This window comes from Accipiter gentilis, chromosome 3 (genome assembly GCF_929443795.1).
Source record: "Accipiter gentilis chromosome 3, bAccGen1.1, whole genome shotgun sequence".
Taxonomy (NCBI): Eukaryota; Metazoa; Chordata; class Aves; order Accipitriformes; family Accipitridae; genus Astur; species Astur gentilis.
Window position 1 is genome coordinate 45,800,058 of NC_064882.1, and position 18,894 is coordinate 45,818,951.

At 58.4% G+C, this 18,894-nt stretch overlaps 3 protein-coding genes across 3 annotated transcripts; 1 reads left to right on the forward strand and 2 right to left on the reverse strand.

Moving 5' to 3' along the window:
- The first annotated feature begins 5,949 nt into the window (after window positions 1-5,949).
- Window positions 5,950-9,209, forward strand: MRPS26 (mitochondrial ribosomal protein S26). The gene is made up of 4 exons (XM_049791636.1): window positions 5,950-6,274; window positions 7,041-7,178; window positions 7,961-8,084; window positions 8,469-9,209. Exons 1-4 carry the CDS (start codon window positions 5,991-5,993, stop codon window positions 8,598-8,600), a joined length of 678 nt encoding a protein of 225 aa, XP_049647593.1. The 5' UTR covers window positions 5,950-5,990; the 3' UTR covers window positions 8,601-9,209.
- Window positions 9,210-10,240: 1,031 nt separating this feature from the next.
- Window positions 10,241-12,132, reverse strand: LOC126034229 (neurophysin 1-like). The gene is made up of 2 exons (XM_049791683.1): window positions 10,716-12,132; window positions 10,241-10,541 (listed from the first exon to the last, which is right to left on the reverse strand). Exons 1-2 carry the CDS (start codon window positions 10,833-10,835, stop codon window positions 10,272-10,274), a joined length of 390 nt encoding a protein of 129 aa, XP_049647640.1. The 5' UTR covers window positions 10,836-12,132; the 3' UTR covers window positions 10,241-10,271.
- A 1,283-nt stretch (window positions 12,133-13,415) lies between these two features.
- On the reverse strand, window positions 13,416-15,300 carry LOC126034197 (vasotocin-neurophysin VT). Its single transcript, XM_049791647.1, has 3 exons — window positions 15,012-15,300; window positions 14,285-14,486; window positions 13,416-13,624 (listed from the first exon to the last, which is right to left on the reverse strand). The coding sequence occupies exons 1-3, from the start codon at window positions 15,198-15,200 to the stop codon at window positions 13,461-13,463; spliced, it is 555 nt and encodes a 184-aa protein (XP_049647604.1). The 5' UTR covers window positions 15,201-15,300; the 3' UTR covers window positions 13,416-13,460.
- Between the last annotated feature and the right edge of the window lie 3,594 nt (window positions 15,301-18,894).

The following is an 18,894-nucleotide window of genomic DNA, read 5'->3' on the forward strand; positions in this document are numbered from 1 at the left end:
GATATCCTGGATCTCATCTGAAAAAAAAAACCCACAACCCCACAAGCACAAGCTTTTCCCAACCTGCAGGGAAATGGTTTCACATTTTTCTGCTGGTCAGCTCTTTAAAAAAAAGAGAAAAAAAAAAAAAAAGCTTATTCTGTGTGTGTGTATATATATAAATACCCCACTTGTTGTATCACAAGCAAAAAAGTTTCCTCCTTCAGGGTCAGGCCACCACGTGCTGCTGGTTTGGAAACTCTTAATGACCATCGCAGCGACCATTGGGATTTCAACCCAAAAAACAAACCCCAGAAAAACAAAAGGATTTTTGCTCCCTGAAGGAAACGTCCATGTGTTTGGTGCCGGATTTTAGACCTGCCGCGGGGATCGGGGTCAGAGTGGGACCCCTGCGTCCCCGAGCCAAGGATGCTCACAGTGGCCCTGCCGTCCCCGCTGGTCCCTTCCAGGAGGATCGGTACCGGTGGGCTCCCAGCAGTGAGGGCTGCTGCTGCGTGGGGTCTGGGGGCTCTGGCTGGAGAAGAAAGCGGCTCCGTGTGGTCCGAGTTCCATGTTCTCACCCGTTGTGTCTCTTCCCAAGTGCCACCCAGACCCTTCCCTCTTCTTGGTCTATAACAGCAGCAAAAGAGAAATTTCTGAGCAGTCTCGAATTGACAACATGCTGCAGGTTTTTGCCTCCATCCTTGGACCAGGGGACCTCCATCCCTAGATGCCGGAGGAGATTTCAGATTATTTCTCCTAGCGTCTCAAGAGATCATAGAATCATAGAATGGTTTGGTTTGGAAGGGACCTTAAAGATCACCTAGATCCAACCCCCCTGCCATGGGCAGGGACACCTTCCACTAGACCAGGTTGCTCCAAGCCCCATCCAACCTGGCCTTGAACACTGCCAGGGATGGGGCAGCCACAACTTCTCTGGGCAACCTCTTCCACTGTCTCATCACCCTCATCATAAAGAATTTCTTACTCGTGTCCAATCTCAACCTACCCTCTTGCGGTTTAAGACCTCAAGAAGGTCTCCAAATGGTCACTGGTAAAGCACTCGCAGGTTTTCAAAGCTGAGGGAGACCTTTCTCTGGCCTGGGGGATGCTCTTGCCGCCCTCCAGACATATTTAGAGGTTTTTCCTTATTTTTTCCGCTGGAGGTTCCACCCTGGAGATGAATTTGGTTTATCAAAGGAGGCAAAAAATAACTGCCAATTTTTATCATTCCCCTCCCAGAAGAAGAAATGTGTAGGGAAACCCTAACGCTGGTGGTGGGCCAGGACACAAGAAGAGTCCAAAGGGTCAAGTCCAAAGGGTAGAGAGAAGTCCTGAGGACCCAGGGATGCAGTGCTTCAATATTAAAAAAAAAATAGGTTAATATGCTTGATTTTAATAGGGTTTTTTTTATAAAGAGGTGTCTGGTGAGATGCCTTCCTTAGTCCTCCTGCAGTCAGGGGCACCATGCCCTGGTTAACTGGGGGAGCTCCATCCCCCGCTGGAGGCACTGGGAGAACTGGGTTCAGAGCGGAGATTTCACCCCAAGGATTTGGCTGGGTACCCCAGGCAGTGGTTGGGGGCGGGTGGCAGGGCTGGGGGACAGTGACATCCCTGCTCAGCCAAGGGAAGATTCGGGGGACTTGGGGTTGAAATCTAGGAAATCATGGGAAAAGGCACGCCATGAGTTGGGGTATCCGAGTTTTCCAGCTTAGCTTTTCCATCCAGGCAGGATTTCCTGGGATTGGGGCGGGGAGCGACGGATATGGACACAGATCACCCCAAGCGCCTCTGCCCGCTGGGCGCTGGCTGCTCCCTGATGATATTAATGAGGTTTTTGCCCCTTTTTTCCTTCCTTCCCACGATCGCTGCGGGGATGGAGGAATTTTGGGGTCTGGGGAGCTGCCCCAACCTCTCGCCGTGGTGTCTGCTGTGGCTCAATCCTGCCGCATCTGACTGCAAATAGCAGAGGCACGATCAGCTGCTGGAGATAATCCGGGGCCAGATCCTGCCTAAATCCCTTTCCTAGGCTCCGTCGCATCCCCCGGAGCCAGGGGCTTTGGGTTGCACGGCCGTTGCCAGCATCCAGCTCCGATTCGGAGGCGATAAACCTGAAATGGGGGAAGAACCGGTGAAATTTCGGGCTGGGGCTGGGTGGGGAAACTGAGGCACGGAGAATTTGCTCCCCTCCCGGCTCCGCCTTCACCAAGAGCATTCCCCCGGGATGCAAAGCGGCTCCTGGGCATCTTGCCCATGGGGGTGGGGACCCTCTGGGCTGGATCTGGATCCAAGCCATCAGGAGCTGCGTCGAGAAACGAGCTCATTCCCCGGGGGTCCCTGGACCCCCACCCTCCGCAGCCCTGGGTGACGAGCCAGAGTGGGGTCAGCAGGGCAGACACCCCCTCCCAAAAAGAAAAAAAGAAAAAAAGGGGTGTCAGGGTGCTGTCCCGTATTGCCAAAGGGATTTAGGGGGAAGGAGGCGCTGGCACGGGGAGGCCGACGCTATCAGCGTGGTCACGGTCCCCCGTGGGAGCGGTGGCCGACGTCACCGTGGCCGATCCCTACAAATAGCGGTGCCCAGCGCGGTCCGGCCACCGCTCCAGCCGGCCACCGCCACCACCGTCACCCGCCCGGCCAGGTGAGGCTGCTCCGGTGGCAGGGTGCTGGGTGGGGGGGTGCTGGGGGCACGCGGGGACCCCGGGGTGGGTGGGTGGGTCCTGTTCACCCCGAATCGGACCCTAGTGGCACCCCCGGGGGGGTCTGTCTGTGGTGGACCCAAACCCCAGGCAGCAACCGTGGGTGCTCAGCTCCTCCAGCATCTCCATCCCCAACCCACCCTAAAGAGCACCCATGGGTGCTCATCCCCTCCAACTTCTCCATCCCCAACCCACCCCAAAGAGCACCTGTGGGTGGTCATCCCCTCCAACATCCCCAAACCAGCACCCGTGGGTGCTCACCCCCTCCAACATCTCCATCCCCAACCCACCCCAAAGAGCACCTGTGGGTGGTCATCCCCTCCAACATCCCCAAACCAGCACCCGTGGGTGCTCACCCCCTCCAACATCTCCATCCCCAACCCACCCCAAAGAGCACCTGTGGGTGGTCATCCCCTCCAACATCCCCAAACCAGCACCCGTGGGTGCTCACCCCCTCCAACATCTCCATCCCCAACCCACCCCAAAGAGCACCTGTGGGTGGTCATCCCCTCCAACATCCCCAAACCAGCACCCGTGGGTGCTCACCCCCTCCAACATCTCCATCCCCAACCCACCCCAAAGAGCACCTGTGGGTGGTCATCCCCTCCAACATCCCCAAACCAGCACCCGTGGGTGCTCACCCCCTCCAACATCTCCATCCCCAAACCCACCCCAAAGAGCACCCATGGGTGCTCATCCCCTCCAACATCTCCACCCCCAAACCCACCCCAGCAGCCCCCCGCAGGGCACCCACTGTGTTGGGTGCCGGTGGGAGAAGGACCCCTCTGTCCTCAGCCATGGCACCCCGTGGGTCCCTGCTGCTGCTGGCCCTGCTGCTGCTGGCCTCCGCCGTCCCCCGCTGCCCCGGCCAGCACTGGTCCCACGGCTGGTACCCGGGGGGCAAACGGGACCTCGCCCCCCCCCCGGGCCCTGCAGGTAAGGGCCCTGTGCCCCCCCCAGGGCGATGATTCCCCCCCCCCCCAGGGCAATGCCCACGCACGTCGTGTCCCCCTGCCCCGGGGTTACCATCCTGCCCCAGGGTTTATCCCCCCCAGGGTGACACCCCAAACCCCCAGTTCGTAGCCCCCCCCAGGGGTAAAAGCCCCCCGCTCCTGGCATTATAACCCCCCCCCTGAATTATATCCCCCCCCCCGGGGTTATAATCCCCCCAGATTATCCCCCTCCCTCGATTATCCCTCCCCCGAGATTACCCCCCCCGTGACTATATCCCCACAGAGTCCCCCCCCCCCAAATTACACCCCCCCAACCATCTCCCCCACCGAATTACCCCCCCTCAGATTCCCCCCCCACATTACACTTCTCCAAATTCTCATCCCTGGATTAACACCCCCCCTCAGATTACCCCCCCCCGCGATTACCCCCCCCGAGTTACCCCCCTCAGATTTAAACCCCCCCCAAAAAAAAATTATCCCCCCCCCTCATCAACCACCTCCATCCCGGGGGTTTTATATCCCCCCCCCCCCCCCCCCCAGGTCTCGATCCCGTTCTTTCGCTGCCGCCCCCCCCCGTGCCCCCCTGGGCGGGAGGAGCCGTTGCTGGTGTGTGGACCGGGGGGGGGGGGGGGGGGACACGGACACGGACACGGGGGGGACACGGCCGGTACCCCCCCCCCCCGACCCCAGCCCCGCTCCTCACAGGGGGCTGCGCTGCGCCGCCGCTGAGCGGCACCCACCGACAAACCCACCGGGACCGACTGACAGACAGACAGACACCCCCCCCCCCCCGGCCAAGCCGAGGAATAAATGGGCTCGGGGAGAATAAATGTCGTGTGGGGAGGGGGTGTCTTGTCCTGTGAGGGGGGGGGGGGGAGTCGTGTACCGGGGGGGGGGGGGGGGGGGTCGTGTCCTGGGGGGGCGGCTTTGTTTCATGGGGGGGGGGGGCGTGTTTTGAGGTGAGGGGCTGTTTCCTAGCGGGGGGGGGGGGGGCTGTGTCCCACGGAGAGGGCTGTTTCCTTTTTGGGGGGGTTCTGTCTCCTTTTTGGGGGTCTTGTCTCCTTTTGGGGGGTTCTGTCTCCTTTTGGGGGGGTCTTGTCTCCTTCTGGGGGGGGTTCTGTCTCCTTTTGGGGGGTCTTGTCTCCTTCGGGGGGGGTCTGTCTCCTTTTGGGGCGGTCTTGTCTCCTTTTGGGAGGGGGGGTTCTGTCTCCTTCTGGGGGGGTTCTGTCTCCTTTTGGGGGTTCTTGTCTCCTTTTGGGGCGGTCTTGTCTCCTTTTTGGGGGGTCTTGTCTCCTTCTGGGGGGGGTTCTGTCTCCTTCTGGGGGGGTCCTGTCTCCTTCTGGGGGGGGGGGGGGTCTGTCTCCTTTTGCGGTGGTCTTGTCTCCCTTTGGGGGGTTCTGTCTCCCTTTGGGGGGGTCTTGTCTCCTTCTGGGGGGGTTCTGTCTCCTTTTGGGGGTTCTTCTCTCCTTTTGGGGGGGTCTTGTCTCCTGTTTGGGGGGTCTTGTCTCCTTCTGGGGGGGGTTCTGTCTCCTTCTGGGGGGGTCCTGTCTCCTTTTCGGGGGTCTTGTCTCCTTCTGGGGGGGGGTTCTGTCTCCTTTTGGGGGAGTCTTGTCTCCTTCTGGGGGGGTTCTGTCTCCTTTTGGGGGTTCTTGTCTCCTTTTGGGGCGGTCTTGTCTCCTTTTTGGGGGGTCTTGTCTCCTTCGGGGGGGGGTCCTGTCTCCTTTTGGGGGGGTCCTGTCTCCTTCTGGGGGAGGGGGTTCTGTCTCCTTTTGCGGTGGTCTTGTCTCCCTTTGGGGGGGGTCTTGTCTCCTTTTTAGGGGGTTCTGTCTCCCTTTGGGGGGGTCTTGTCTCCTTCTGGGGGGGGTCTGTCTCCTTTTGGGGGTTCTTCTCTCCTTTTGGGGGGGTCTTGTCTCCTGTTTGGGGGGTCTTGTCTCCTTCTGGGGGGGGGTCTGTCTCCTTCTGGGGGGGTCCTGTCTCCTTTTCGGGGGTCTTGTCTCCTTCTGGGGGGGGTTCTGTCTCCTTTTGGGGGGGGTCTTGTCTCCTTCTGGGGGGGTTCTGTCTCCTTTTGGGGGTTCTTCTCTCCTTTTGGGGGGGTCTTGTCTCCTGTTTGGGGGGTCTTGTCTCCTTTTGGGGGGTCTTGTCTCCTTCTGGGGGGGGTTCGGTCTCCTTTTGCGGTGGTCTTGTCTCCCTTTGGGGGGTCTTGTCTCCTTCTGGGGGGGTTCTGTCTCCTTTTGGACGGGTTCTGTCTCCTTTTTGGGGGGGGGTTCTGTCGTGTCCCGCCCCCCGCACTACATTTCCCGCCAAGCTCCCCTCACAGCCTTCCCTTTCCCATGATGCTTCGCGGGCGGCGCCCTTCGGCGCCATGTTGCCGGCGCTGAGGCGCTGCCGCCGAGCGGGGCCGGTCCTTGGGGCCGCGCTGGGTCCCGCTGTCCTACCGGGACCCGGAGTCGTTCCCGGCTTCTGTCCCGGTCCCGGTCCCGCCTGGGGGCCGCGGTTAATCCCGGCGCGGGGTCGCAAAACACGGCATGATCCCCCCGCCAAGTCCAAGGCGTCGCGGCTGAAGGTGCCGCCGCCCGTCGACCCCGAGGAGCTGCTGGTGGTCATCGACCGGTACCGGCAGCACCGGCTGGTCCTCGGCGCCCTCCGGTACCTGTCCGGGGAGAAGGGAGGGTTACGAGGCCGGGCCTGGGGCTGCTGTGGGGCAGGGAGGGTCGGGGGGGGCTGGGTGTAGCTCTGGGCGGGGGGCTGGGGAAGGTTTGGGGGGCTGGTTTTGGGGCAGGGGGCTGGGTATAGGGCTATGGGGCAGGGTTGGGAGGTTGTGGCTCTGGGCAGGGGGATGGTTATGGGGCAGGGTATAGGGCTGTGGGGCAGGGGAGGGGTGGGGGACTGGCTGTGGCTCTGGGCAGGGGGCTGGGTATGGGGCAGGGGGCTGGTTATGGGGCTGTGGGGCTACAGTGGGGCAGGGGAGGGTTGGACTTGTGGCTGTTTGGGGTTGCTGTGGTGCAGAGGTGGTTTGGGCTGGTTGTGGGGCAGGGGGCTGGGTACAGGTCTGTAGGGTTGTGGTGGGGCAGGGGAGGGTTTGGCTTGTGGCTGTTTGGGACTGCTATGGTGCAGAGGTGGGTTGGGGGGCTAGATGTGGGTCCGTGGGGCTGCTGTGAGGGAGAGGGCTAGCTGTGGGGCTTGTGGCTGGCTGTGGGGCAGGGAAGGGTTATGGGTCTGGGGCCACTTTGGAGCAGGGGGCGGCTAGACCCCAGGTTACTGTGTGGTAGGGAAGGGCCAGGGCAGTGGGACTGGGACTGCAGTGGGCAGGGGAGGGTGAGTGTGGTGGGGCTGGCCCTGCTATGGGGCAGGTTTGGGAGAACCTCCTAGGTGCCCAGCCCTGGGCAAGAGCTCAGCGGCCTCCCCCCGGTAGGGCCGAGTTCAGGGCTGAGGTGCTGCAGAAGAAGCGGGAAGCACTGCTGTCCCAGGAGGACTCAGCGGAGCTGACAGAGGAGCACCGGCGCCTGATGGCCTGGAACGAGGCAGAGAATGCCCGGCAGCGGGCACGCAGGTCAGCCGGGCCCCGCGTGAAGTCGGGAGGGGGCCGCTTCCCTTCGTGGCTTTGACTTTTGCTTGCGCAGAACTACATTCAACACCCGGGTCAGTTAGAGTCAGGCTTAATTTTTACAAAGACACTTGACCTAAATTTTGACCTTTTTAAAATAAATCTGCATGCCCAGAGGTCATGTTTCCAGCACCTCCCGCTGCTGAGGTGTAAGTCACCGAGCTCTGGAGCTCTGGATGACTTCCCGCTAAGTTTCTCCACGTTCCCTCCTGTGCTGCTCCCAGGGAGCCATCCTCTGGTCAGACAGGGGAAGTGTGTCAGTGCTTCCAAGAAAATCAGCATCTGTTGAATCTCAAAAGTGGGAGAAGGTTAAAGGGAAAAGCCCGGCTGTCCCGTCCCCACCAGCTGTCCCTTGGCCTGTCACAAAGCACTCAAGCTTCCGCATCCAGGTCCTGCCGGAAGAATTGCGTGTTCTGACTTGGAGCTCCTAAACCTTGCTAGGTCTCAGGTCCACAGCACGCCTGTCAGTGCCAGTCTGTTTGAAAGCTTTTGTGTTAATTTTTCTCTCCCAGGAGGTGAATTCTTTTTGTCCCCACACTGGGGACAGCAGGGGCTCCCTTCCCCGGCGCCACCGCTCTACTCCTTCCCATTTGTTCCGTCTGCACTCAGACTTGCAAACTTGGTGGCTTTGCATCCCAAGGGATTAGTCTGTCTCACCACAGTGCCACCCTGCAGAGTGTGAGCATTCACCAAAGCCTTATTGTTTTGTTTTCCTTTCTGTATGGCAGAGAGGAACGAATTAGGAAAGAAGAGGAAGAAGAGAAGAGGCGGAAGTTACAGGCTGCTGAGAACAAGGCCAGGCTAGTGGAGGCTTTCCTGAAAGAGAAGGAGAAGGAAGTTCTCCAGCTGCAGGTAAGAGCAGCTGGTGCCTCCTGGGAGGAATGCTGCCAGCAGGGATTTGATGGCAGCCTGTGGGAGCAACGTGGAAGCTGTAGGCTTATTTTCCTGAGATTTTTTTGTGTTGGTAGCTGGGAACACAAGTGTTAGCACCTTCCAGGAGTGTTGACAGCGTGTGGATGGGATAGAGGTTGAGTGAGAGCTCTGAAAACAGGGTGGAATAATCCTGAGTGAGAGAATAAAGGTTTCCTTGTTCTGGACTTGGCTCCTGCTGAGATCCTGGCGAAGCTGGTGCCATCTTGAGATCCATGAGCTCTGTGGGCACCAGCAGCTCCTGCGCTGCCCATAGTGACTCGTCCGCTAACGTGCATTAAGAGCCAGTACTTCTCCTTCGTTCAGGAGGAAGCCAAAACGTTCATCACTCCAGAGAACCTGGACGCGCGGATCGAGGAGTGCCTGGACAACCCTCGCAACTACAACTTCGCCATCGACAAGGAGGGGCGGATCGTCAAACGGACGGTGTTGTCTTAGTGGTGCTGGCCTGGTTTCTGCCCAGAGGCCCTGCTTACGAACTGGTTTCTTTCTTTTAATGTATAAATGGCCCACAGAATTGTTGGAGAAAGCCTGCGGGTCTGGCTGTATTTCTTCTGAAGGGTTAGTGCTTGCGGGAAGGAGGGCGAGGGAGAAACTTGGGCTCGCAACAAGCGGCAGAGGCACCAGCAGTCTGTCTCAGCCCTGCGAGGCGGCGGCGAAGCTGCTGGTGTTCCCATGCCTCTTGCTCTGACTCTCTGCGATTTCACCTCCCACATGTTTGGATCCCTTCTGCTTTCACACAAAGTGTGTAGCAGGGGGGAAAAGTAGGAATGGTCCCAAGGCAGATGCTGGCTCTGAGCTCCCCGGTGTAGCCCTGGCACTGTTTGCATGTCGACCCCTCTAGATGCTTTCGAAAGAAAACGAGGTCTGAATGGCTTTGTAGGAAACGCTGACCCTCTGCTTTTTGTTGTTGGGGGAAAGAATTTGTTGTTCCTCTGGTTTCTGTTGTGGTGGAGGGACCCATCATTCCTGTTCACGCTTTAAACCCTCCTTTGCACATCTGTTGGTGTGGCTAAATGAGCAAATGTGCAGAGGATGCTTAAATGATAGTGGCTTTATGTGTCTCCTTTTCTATTCTCCCGCCTTCAGCCTTATTTTACTCATCCCCTGGGGCTTAAGTTGTAGATAATTCTCTAGTTACTCTGGGTCCTCTTCGGTGCTTCTGGCTTACTGTGGTCTTGCAGACCAAGCTGCACTCTCAGCTTTGCCCCAAACCCACTGGTTTGGGGCTGCCCAACACCAGCCTGGAGTTTGCTGTGATTCAGCAGAGCCCAGGCGGACTGACCACAGGTCCGTCTGCCCTCCCTCACTCAGGTAAAACACCAGCTGCAGGAATTAACCTTAAATCCTTGCTTTTTATTTATGCTTTCCTAAAAATAGCTTTTTCTCTCTAGCCAGCCCTCCTGAGACTGCACCTAAAGCAGGCAAGCACACAAAAAACTCAAGACTTTTTTTTTTTCTGTACAAGTTTTATTTCTAGTTAAGATCATCACTTAAATCTGAGTCACAGACCTTGGCTTGTCTGTTCTCGGCCTGATGTGGGGCTGGTACAGCTCAATAGATAAGGGATCCTGCAGGTTCTTCTCTCCCGGGTGGTCTACGCAAACAGCATTTCTTGGTCACAGGATGAGTCAACCACGCAGCCCTCTGTGTGGGGAAAGAAAGGGGAAAGCACCACGTGAAATGAGATGGCACAAACCAGCCCTCGGAGAACCCCCCCCGCTGTGTTTTAATCGCGCCGAGCGAGATCATGTTCACTTGGTGTCCTGTAGCTCCCCAGCATTTGTAGCAGGATCTCTGGTAGTGTCTAACTTAGGGAGGAGGCTGGGATTTTTGGAAAACCATCGTGAAAGCAGGAGGGGGCATAGGCTGCTGTGCACTGCAGGAATCCTACCGCTTGCTCAGCCCCCTCAATTTGGTTGCCGTTTGCTTTCTCCCTTCCCTTGAAACCTCACGGTCTGTTACCGTCTTCCCTGAGGTTGGGACCAAGTCTGCCCTGAGTGCTGGCCCTGGCTGTTGGGGAAATAAATGGATGGATGGATGGCACAAGGAGAGTCCCTTGGACAACATCCCTTCTCCCACTTCTATATCGTAACTCTGAATTCCCCCTCACGTGTGTGAGGACCCCCGTGACGAGGGTCCCAAAAGAGACGCGGACCCAGCGCTGCCCTCACCGCTGCTGCAGCAGATGCCGGGGGCCGCACAGCTCCCTCCGCTGCCGCCGCAGGGTTTGTGTCCCGACTCGCAGGGTGTTGGCAAGAAGTTTTCCTCCTGGCACCGCAGGGTTTCGGAGGTGCCAATGTAACAGCCCAGCTCTTCTCCGCAGCAGATGTTGGGACCGAAGCAGTGGCCCTTGTTCCTGGGACCGCAGGGCATGCACTGCTCAGGGAAGAGGGAAGAAAGGTGCGGGGAGAGTTAGTAGAGAAAACATCTGGGGTCAGGTTGAACCTTTCGCCTGGTCCTTTCCTCCCTCCTGCCGGCATCTTCCCTGCAGAAGCCCCAGGGAGAAGGGAAGGAGGGGGTTAGGAGGTCTCCCAGCCCGCAGGGACATACCTTCCTGATGTCCATGTCCAGGACGGCGCGTTTTCCCCCGATGGGGCAGTTCTGGATGTAGCAAGCGGAGGAGAGAGCCAGGAGCCCCAGGAGGCAGACGGCGAGCGCTTTGGAGGGCATGGCTGCGGGGTGCTGAGATTTTTCGGCTTCTCATCCCGGCGAGCGGTCGTGTATATATAGTGCTGGCTCCTGCTTACGCATGCCGGCACCGGCGTCACCCATTTCCCTTAAAAACCACAAGGCATTGCTTTCCACACCGAAGGGCTCTGCTAATAGCCAGAGGTCGAGGACGTGAGGTCAAGGCCAAGGTGTTGGTTTTCTCCTTGGTGATGACTCCGACAGCGGGAAAGGGGAAACGTGCAGAGGCTGCGGATGCTGTTTGGGACTGGGGTCCCTTCTCTGCCAACCCTTTAGGGCTGCCGAGCTGTGGCTTGTCCTACCTTGCCGATGTGGGTTGGGTAGGGATGAAGGCAGGCATCTCCGTGGCCTGGTGGGACGTGTCCTCCCAGGAGTAGGGTGAGCAGGGGCTTTGTGCGTCCCTTGGCTTCAAATCCTATCTGGTGGGGGGGCGGGAACCAAACCCGTATTGTCCTCCAGGAGCATCTGGGGTGGGAAATGCTGTGTTGGGTCCTTTGCACCCATCTCTGCTTGGCCTTTGGGGGATGCTCAGTGTTGGGCATGTCCTGCTCTGGGATACTGTCTGCTGGTGATACCGAGCCCATCCTCGCCTGCTTTTGTCTAACAGCACCGAGGTGGCCTGAAAACACCAAACCTCATCGGCAAAGGCCTGAAAACCCAGATTGCCCCATTGCTTTTGCCCTGGAGCTGCACATGGGGGCTTGAATGTGATGCCCTGGCCCATGTACGTCATCAGCAGGTGAAGGACCCTCCTGGAGAAATGGCACAGAGGATGGGGCCGAAGGCTGATGCAATTGTGCAGAGTCCTGCTCACCCTGACCCCTTGCCTTCGTTACCGCAATTAAGAGCTTCCTGCCTTGAATAAATTCCTCTGCTGCGGACAAATCTTACGTCAATCGAGACCATTACCCCGGTCCCTCCCTGTGCCTGGTTAATTGGGAATTAGGCAGCCCAGGGCCCAAAAGCCGTGACCTCTTCTTGTCCCCTCTGCCTTGCTTCGAAATCTGCCACTTAGTCTGGCCAGCAGGGAGGGCAGCCGGGTCCGTGTCACCCACCCGGGGTTGGGCAGCCTGTGAGTCCTGGTCCCTGGTGGGGACAAGTCAAGTGCTGGGGTCCACGTTAATGGGTGGGAAACGGGGCTCAGCATCTGCTGTGTGACATCCCAGCCGCTCAACCCTGGCTGCCGTCCTGCTGCGGTGTGGGGTGGAGGGGAAAATCGCCATCCCAGAGCCCCTGCAGCTGGTCTGGGGGTGCCCGGACCCCCACAGGCAGGGTTGGGATGCATCTCGGGAAGATAAGTGTGGATAAAAAAACAAGCCAGTTATCAGCTCCTGGTGCTTTTTGGGACCTCGATGCCCTGATGCAGAGGCTCCTGTCAGCCTGGAGCATCATCCCAGCTCAGCCTCATGTCCCCGTTGCTGCAGGAGACATTGGGGGTCACATCCTGCATCCTGGGACGGGCTGGGCTTAACACCCCAATTTCTCCATCCCATGCATGTCCAGCTTGAAGTCAGTCGCCCATCTGTGCTGGCGTTGCCCCTTTCCCAATTATTTTGGGGTGATTTTGGGTTGCCCACCTCCCCAGGGCTGGGATAAGATGCTCGTTGCAGGGACCAGGCGCTGGGTTAATCCTGCACCCCCTTCGAGGTGCAGGGACCTGACGTGGGCAGGATAGGTCCCGCTGGCGTGGAGGAGCTCCACCTCCTCGGAGGTGCCACCTCCCTCAGGGACATTATAAAGGACAAGCTGTCCCCCACTCCGTGGTCAGATCCCAGCCCAGAGAGAGCCCGGAGCAGGGACCCCGCCAGGGTAAGAGATCTGTTGAGGGGGTAGGGAAGGGGATTGGGGTAACAGTACCTCAAATTTGGGGGGTGATGGTGGAATAACCTGGGGATTGATCCTGCCCATCGGTGTCTAGAGGGGACCAGTTTGGTAAGCGATGGTGCAGAAAGGTAAGACCAGCCCTGGGGGGTTGTATAAAGCTGGGAACCCAAATCTTTCTGCTCTTGGGACTTTTTTTTGGGGGTGGTCTTCCTTACTTTTTATCATTTTTAGTAGATGCTGCCTGTTGTGCCGCTTCCTGAAGGCAACGGGGACCGAAATCTGCCCTAAAGAGGGGTCTTGGCCAAGAGGTAACACCATGGTGGCACCCCCAGCCGTCCCCAGTCTCCCGGGGCTGAGGGTGCTGGGAGGCTCAGCACCCGTGGGTGCTGCCGGCGCTCCTGGGGTGGGACCCGATGGCCAGATCCCGAAGGTCAGCTCTGTCTGGGCTTCTTTCCCTTCGCGCTGCAAGGACAGGACCAAATCCTGCACCCAGCCCAGCAAAACCGCTGCGGATGGGAGCCACGCCGCACGGGGCTGGATGGGGATTTGGGGCGGCGGGGGGGGATGAAGACCGACCAACCAACCTCCAACCCCCCCACCCCGCCATCCCTGAGCCCCAAATGGGTCCCCTGGAGCCCCAGAGCCCTGGCGACCCGTCCCCAGCACCCCAGACAAAGCCACCACAGTGCACGAGGACTTTTATTGGGTCTCGTATTTACAAGGCTGGGGTGGGGGGGATCGGTGACGGTGGGGGGGGAGGGGACGGACGCCCGGTGCCTTGGCTCAGAGGAGGGGATGCTTGCCCTGCTGCTGTCGGTTCGCCAAGTGCATGAGCTTCAGGAGCAGATCTCCAGCCGAGCCGTCCAGCACTGTCAGGTTCTTTTCCGCCGTCTCCTGAGCCCCGTCGCTGCCCTCGTCCAGGCAGCTGGCGTCCATTGCACAGGTTTCTTCAATAGAAAGCAAAACGTCAGGACAGGACGGGTAATTTGGGACAGTGAGTGTTTTATTTTCAGGTGGGGAAGGGGTTGCTGGCAGCCAGGGGTGCCCGCACAGCTCGCGCTCCAGCTTTGTCCCTCCTGTTAACCAGGCTTTTTCTGGCACATCGGGGAGGCTGTGTGTGTGCCTGGTCGGGAAAAATCTCACGGTGGAGGCTCGGGAAGGAGCTCTGAGCCCAATCCTTATCACAGAATCACAGAGTGGTTTGGGTTGGAAGGGATCTTTAAAGATCATCTAGTCCGACGCCCCTGCCATGGTCAGGGACATTTTCACCTCAATCAGGTTGCTCCGAGCCCCGTCCAGCCTGACCTGGAATGTTTCCAGGGATGGGGCATCGACCACCTCTCTGGCCAACCTAGGCCAGGGTTTCACCACCCTCATCATAAAACATTTCTTCCTTATATCTACTCGGAATCTGACTATCCCCAAACTACCTCAAAACGAAGACACCACTGCTGCCGCTCTGCGCCTCAGTTTCCCCTTTGTAAAGCAAAGACTAACCGGAGGACAGACCCATGCCATTGCAACGCCCCCCCATGGCCCCAAGACACCCCAAACTCTCCAGACCCCCATCCCACTGACCCCAACACCCCCCCCCCCCCCAATATTACCGGCGGTGCAGCAGATGCCTGGTGCGGCGCAGCGGCCGCCGGAGCCGCAGGGCTGCCCGCCGGCCTGGCAGGGTGAAGGCAGGTAGTCTTCCTCGGCGCAACGCTGCGTCTCTGCCGTGCCCAGGTAACAGCCCAGCTCGGCGCCGCAGCAGATGCCGGGGCCGAAGCAGTTACCTCTGTTCCCGGGGCCGCAGGGCATGCACTGGGGGAAGGAGCCACTTGAATCCCCTGTACCCCCCCCCCCAAAAAAGGTGGGGTACACCCTGCTTGCCCTCCCTTGTATTTGAAAGCAGCCCCTTCCCCGATTTGCCAGCCCTCGGGGTGTCACGCCGGCACGGGGTGACCTGTCTCATCCCCATCTCCGGCAGCGTGGCCCCATTTTGGGGGTTCCCTGCTGCCCCCCCCCCCCCATGTCCTCCATATCTCTGCTCCATGGGGCAGAGCCCTGTCTCCCCAGAGATGGCCGAGCCCTGTCCCCTCCTTGAGATGACAACACCATTTTGGGGGGTGACACTCATTCCTCCGCCACCGCCCCACCGCATGCCCTTGGCCACGTCCCCCAGCCCTCCCCACAAAAAAACGGGGCGCACCGCGCTGCTCGGGGGGGGGGAGTGTGGCACGGCCAAGGGTGCTAGCAGCTAACAAGAAGCCTCTGCGACCCACGGAGCCGCTATGTCCCCCCAAAAAACCCATCCTGTTCCCCCCAAGCCCCCATCCCATCCCCTACCTGTCGGAGGGCTGTGTCGGCCAGGGCCCGCTTGCCGCCCCGGGGACAGTTCTGGATGTAGCAGGCGGAGGACAAGGCGAGGAGGCAGAGGAAGGAGAAGGGCAGCGAAGGCTCTGCCATGGTCGAGGGTGCTCGCGGCTGTGCCACGCGTGCCAGGGGAAGCCGGCCGCTCTGCCGCTCGCTTTGCATCTGGCCCCGTGCTGTGCCAGCTGCTATTTATGCTGCTGTCGCCCCTTCCCAGGGGAGGAGGAGGAGGAGGAGGAAGATGAAGAGGGTTGGGTTGGTTTTCTTGTTGTTTTTTGGCTTGGGTTTTTTTATCCCCTGTCTTTTTTTTTTTTTTTTTTTTTTTTTTTCCCAAATCGCATCCAAGTGAATCTGTAATTGAAGTGATTCAGTGCAGGAGCGCAAGCGGCAGCGCTTAGGGCTGGTGAATCCCACACCCCCACGCCCCCCACCACCACCCTGAGCCGTGACTGCTCCGAGGGGCACTGGCCACCCCAGTGATGGCCAGTTCATGGGAAAGGGTGCTGGATGGGGGTGGGGGGGGGGTACAGGTTTGGGGAAGGGTTGCTCGGTCAGAAGGTGCTGGGTTTGGAGAGGGATGAAAATTCGGAAGGTGCTGGGTTGGGGAGGATTGTTAGTTTGGAGGGTGCTGGTTTGGAGGGATGCCAGCCTGGGAGGGATACAGGTTTAGGGAGGGATGCTCATTCAGAAGATGCTGGTTTGGGGAGGGGTGATGGTTTGGGAGGGATGCTAGTTTAGAAGATGCTGGTCTGGGTGGGATGCAGGTTTGAGGAGGGATGCTCATTCAGAAGTTGCTGGTTTGGGGAAGGTTGTTGGTTTGGAGGGTGCTGGTTTGGGGAGGGATGCCAGCTTGGGAGGGGTGCTGGTTTGAATGATGCTGGTCCGGGAGGGGATGCTGGAGGGGAGCGATGGGGTCAGGGCAGGGGGAAGAACTCTGGGGTGCACAAAGACCCACCTAAACCAAGGGGCTCAGCTGCAGCACTGGACCGCAGGGTGCCACCGCGTGGAGCAGCACCCTGCCACAACCCGCGCCCAAAGCGACCCGTCATTGCCGCCCACGGCTCACCTGCCTTTTCCACCTGTTTCTCCGAGAAATGAGACAGCAGAGAAACCAACGGCAGGGGGGGAGAGGAAAAGAAAATATAAAAAAAACCAAACCACAAAACCCTGCACCTTTGGGGCTAGCATTGACCCTGCCGTTGGCAACCAGCGCGTCCCACCTGTGCTGAGACCCAGCGGGCTCATGGCACCGATGGGCTGTCAGGAAATGTCAGTAACAATCCGTCCCCCCATCCCACCATGAATATTCCTTCTAGTCCCAGATTCCCTTTCCAGCAATGCTGAGGGCGACCTCGGCAACGTGAAATTAATATGCAGAAGGGAATCGGGCGCCTAACGAGCATCTGCTGCCCCCCCCCCCCAAAGCACTGGGGCTGGCTCATGGTGATTAAGAGGGGCTCGTTTGGGGGTGCTGGGAGGGATGGGGTGGGCGATGGGGGGGGATTGCTGCTAGCTGTGGTCCCACCTCTGGGGTGATTTTTCTACCCTTCAGCCCATGCTGAACTCATCTTCATCAAAGGTTGGACATTGAGGCAGAGAACCACAAAAATCAGCCTGGGGAGGTCACTTGGGGTGGCTGGAGCATGGCTTTTCCCCCACCCTCATTAGCATCCCTCATTTTCTGTCCCTCATTAACATCCCTTTTCTGCCAGTTCAGCAACCCAGACTGGCTCAGCACCTGTCGGAGCAAGGGGGACGGTGGTACCCCGGGTGGGGAAGGGGCTGCGACTCCACTGGAGCATCCCAAAGGAAAACGTGGTCTTGCTGTGATCCACCCCAGCAAAACCAAAATGCTTTGAAAAGTAAAAAGAGCGCCATGCTGGGCTTCACAGGCACCAGCGAGGGATGTTGGAGGGAGATGAAGCCCAGAGCATCGCTTCGCCGCCCAGGGGAAACTGAGGCACGCAGGGATACGGGCAAACATCTATTTTGGAGCAAAGCTTGTGGTGCTGGGGGTCCCAGCCTGCTCCCATCTCCTGCCCTGTGATTTTGGAGGGATGCACCAACCTGGGGGGTGATGGTCCTGGTTTTTGGGGGGGCTTCTGGGCTTTTTGATGGGTAAAATGAGGGTGATTTCCTCCCCCAGCCCCCCCAGTTGGGATGAAGGTAAAACTGCAGCCCCTGAGTCAGGTCTCCCTGGGACCAAGGGAGCGGTGAGTTCCCAAATTCGCCCTGTGCCCACCACTGGAGATGCTGAATCACTCACGTGGGGCAGCTGTGGGCAGCTTTAATGACCAATATTATTAGCACTGGCCACGTTTCCTCATCCAAATCTATCCCTTCACAGCAGGAGCTGAAACCCACTTGCGTTGCAGGACCGAGGAGGACGCAAAAGCCCTCGGGTGGGAAAACTTTTCTTTAAAAGAAACCCAAATGTCAGCTCTAAATTGGGTGTTACACGCTCATGCTCCGTCTCTTCATTACTGTATCGTAAAATTACATTAGCCGGGAACGATCTGCATTCAAATGACTCTGTGTCTGGAATGATAACGCGGGAATATGAGATTAAAATGTAATTATGCTCTTTAAAGTCAAGGAAGGTTAATAAAATGTTTTTCCAAGTTGCAGAGGCTCCGCAGCCACAACACAGAATCACTTACGAGAATCAAGGGGAGGATGAGGTGGGAAGGGGGAAGCAGGGGGAGGCAAAAAAAAGGTATAGAAAACATAAAAAGGGGGTTCGGGGATGAAAATATTGAGGTCATCTGGGGTGAGTCATGGCACAAAGTGATCTCGGGATGATGGGGGTTTTGTGGGGCTGGGCAGATCCAGCTGGGAGCATCCTCGCTGGGCAGTGATGCTCACAGACACCCAGCCAGGGCCCCGGGGTGATGCTGGAGCCCCCAACCCACATCCCAGCTCCTGCTTGATGCTTTGGGGCTACTTGAATCCGTGCTCCAAATCCCCCCCACATCAGCCACGGGGGTCCCGTCTCTGCGTCTCCAGCGCCGGATTTGCTCTGCCACGTCCCTGCTCTTCCCCAGGCTCTTCCTGGGGCCCCAGAGGAGCCCCCTTCGTTAGCGCTGATCTCCTAACGACATGCGAGGCGGGCGAGGCGGGCGCTGCAGCATTAATCGGCGGCGTTAGCTGCCTGCTATCTATAACCCAGCTCGCCTCTGCTCACGGAGGAAAGCCCCAAAGGCCTGCCACAGGGTGGGGAGTGGGCATCCTCCTCAAATCCACCCTCCCCATCCCTCCGGCTCAGCTGAAATACGGCCCCAGCTCTTCCTACACATCAGCAAAGGGGCTGGGGGATGCTGGAAGGGTTCAGCTGCAGAGCTTCGCCGTTTGTGCCCTTCCCAATCACTTTTCGCATCAGGGAATAACCCGGATGGTGGGAAACGGGGAGTCCGGCAGCGACCTGCAAAGTTCCTGCGCTGTTTCACTCCTAAAACACCCTCCAGCTACACTCGTAGCTTTAAAGCATCTTTGCTGCATAGAGATGACGACGATTTTCCAATCCTTGAGTGATCACACCCTTGCACACGGTCAGGGCAAACCACAAGAATATTCCCTCCCCACCCCCATCCTTCATTAACAGCTGGAACTTTGTTAGCTTTGTGTGAGGTTTTTGAGAGCTCCTCCAGAGCCAGGAGAAAGGATGGAGGTTGCAGTGCTCTGCTGCAGCCCACAGAGGTCAAAAAGTGACAAAGTTTAATCAGAATAAATTAGAGGATATTGGGTACCGCACGGAAAACTGGAAGATTTTCACCGATTTGTGTGTTTTCCTGCTTTTGCTGTGGCTGGAAAGGGATGCAGCAGAGAAGGAGAAGCTTCTCAAAGATGTTGCTTGTGCGCT

What these genes read in the sequence shown, in the direction of transcription:
- MRPS26 (XM_049791636.1), top strand. Translation starts at nt 5,991, where the DNA reads ATGTTGCCGGCGCTGAGGCGCTGCCGCCGAGCGGGGCCGGTCCTTGGG. An exon ending in GCCCGGCAGCGGGCACGCAG is followed by an intron (nt 7,179 to 7,960) that starts GTCAGCCGGGCC and finishes TCTGTATGGCAG; the next exon opens with AGAGGAACGAATTAGGAAAG. An exon ending in AGGAAGTTCTCCAGCTGCAG is followed by an intron (nt 8,085 to 8,468) that starts GTAAGAGCAGCT and finishes TCCTTCGTTCAG; the next exon opens with GAGGAAGCCAAAACGTTCAT.
- LOC126034229 (XM_049791683.1), bottom strand. Translation starts at nt 10,835, where the DNA reads ATGCCCTCCAAAGCGCTCGCCGTCTGCCTCCTGGGGCTCCTGGCTCTC. An exon ending in TGGACATGGACATCAGGAAG is followed by an intron (nt 10,542 to 10,715) that starts GTATGTCCCTGC and finishes TTCCCTGAGCAG; the next exon opens with TGCATGCCCTGCGGTCCCAG.
- LOC126034197 (XM_049791647.1), bottom strand. Translation starts at nt 15,200, where the DNA reads ATGCAAAGCGAGCGGCAGAGCGGCCGGCTTCCCCTGGCACGCGTGGCA. An exon ending in CCGACACAGCCCTCCGACAG is followed by an intron (nt 14,487 to 15,011) that starts GTAGGGGATGGG and finishes TCCTTCCCCCAG; the next exon opens with TGCATGCCCTGCGGCCCCGG. An exon ending in AGGCATCTGCTGCACCGCCG is followed by an intron (nt 13,625 to 14,284) that starts GTAATATTGGGG and finishes TTTCTATTGAAG; the next exon opens with AAACCTGTGCAATGGACGCC.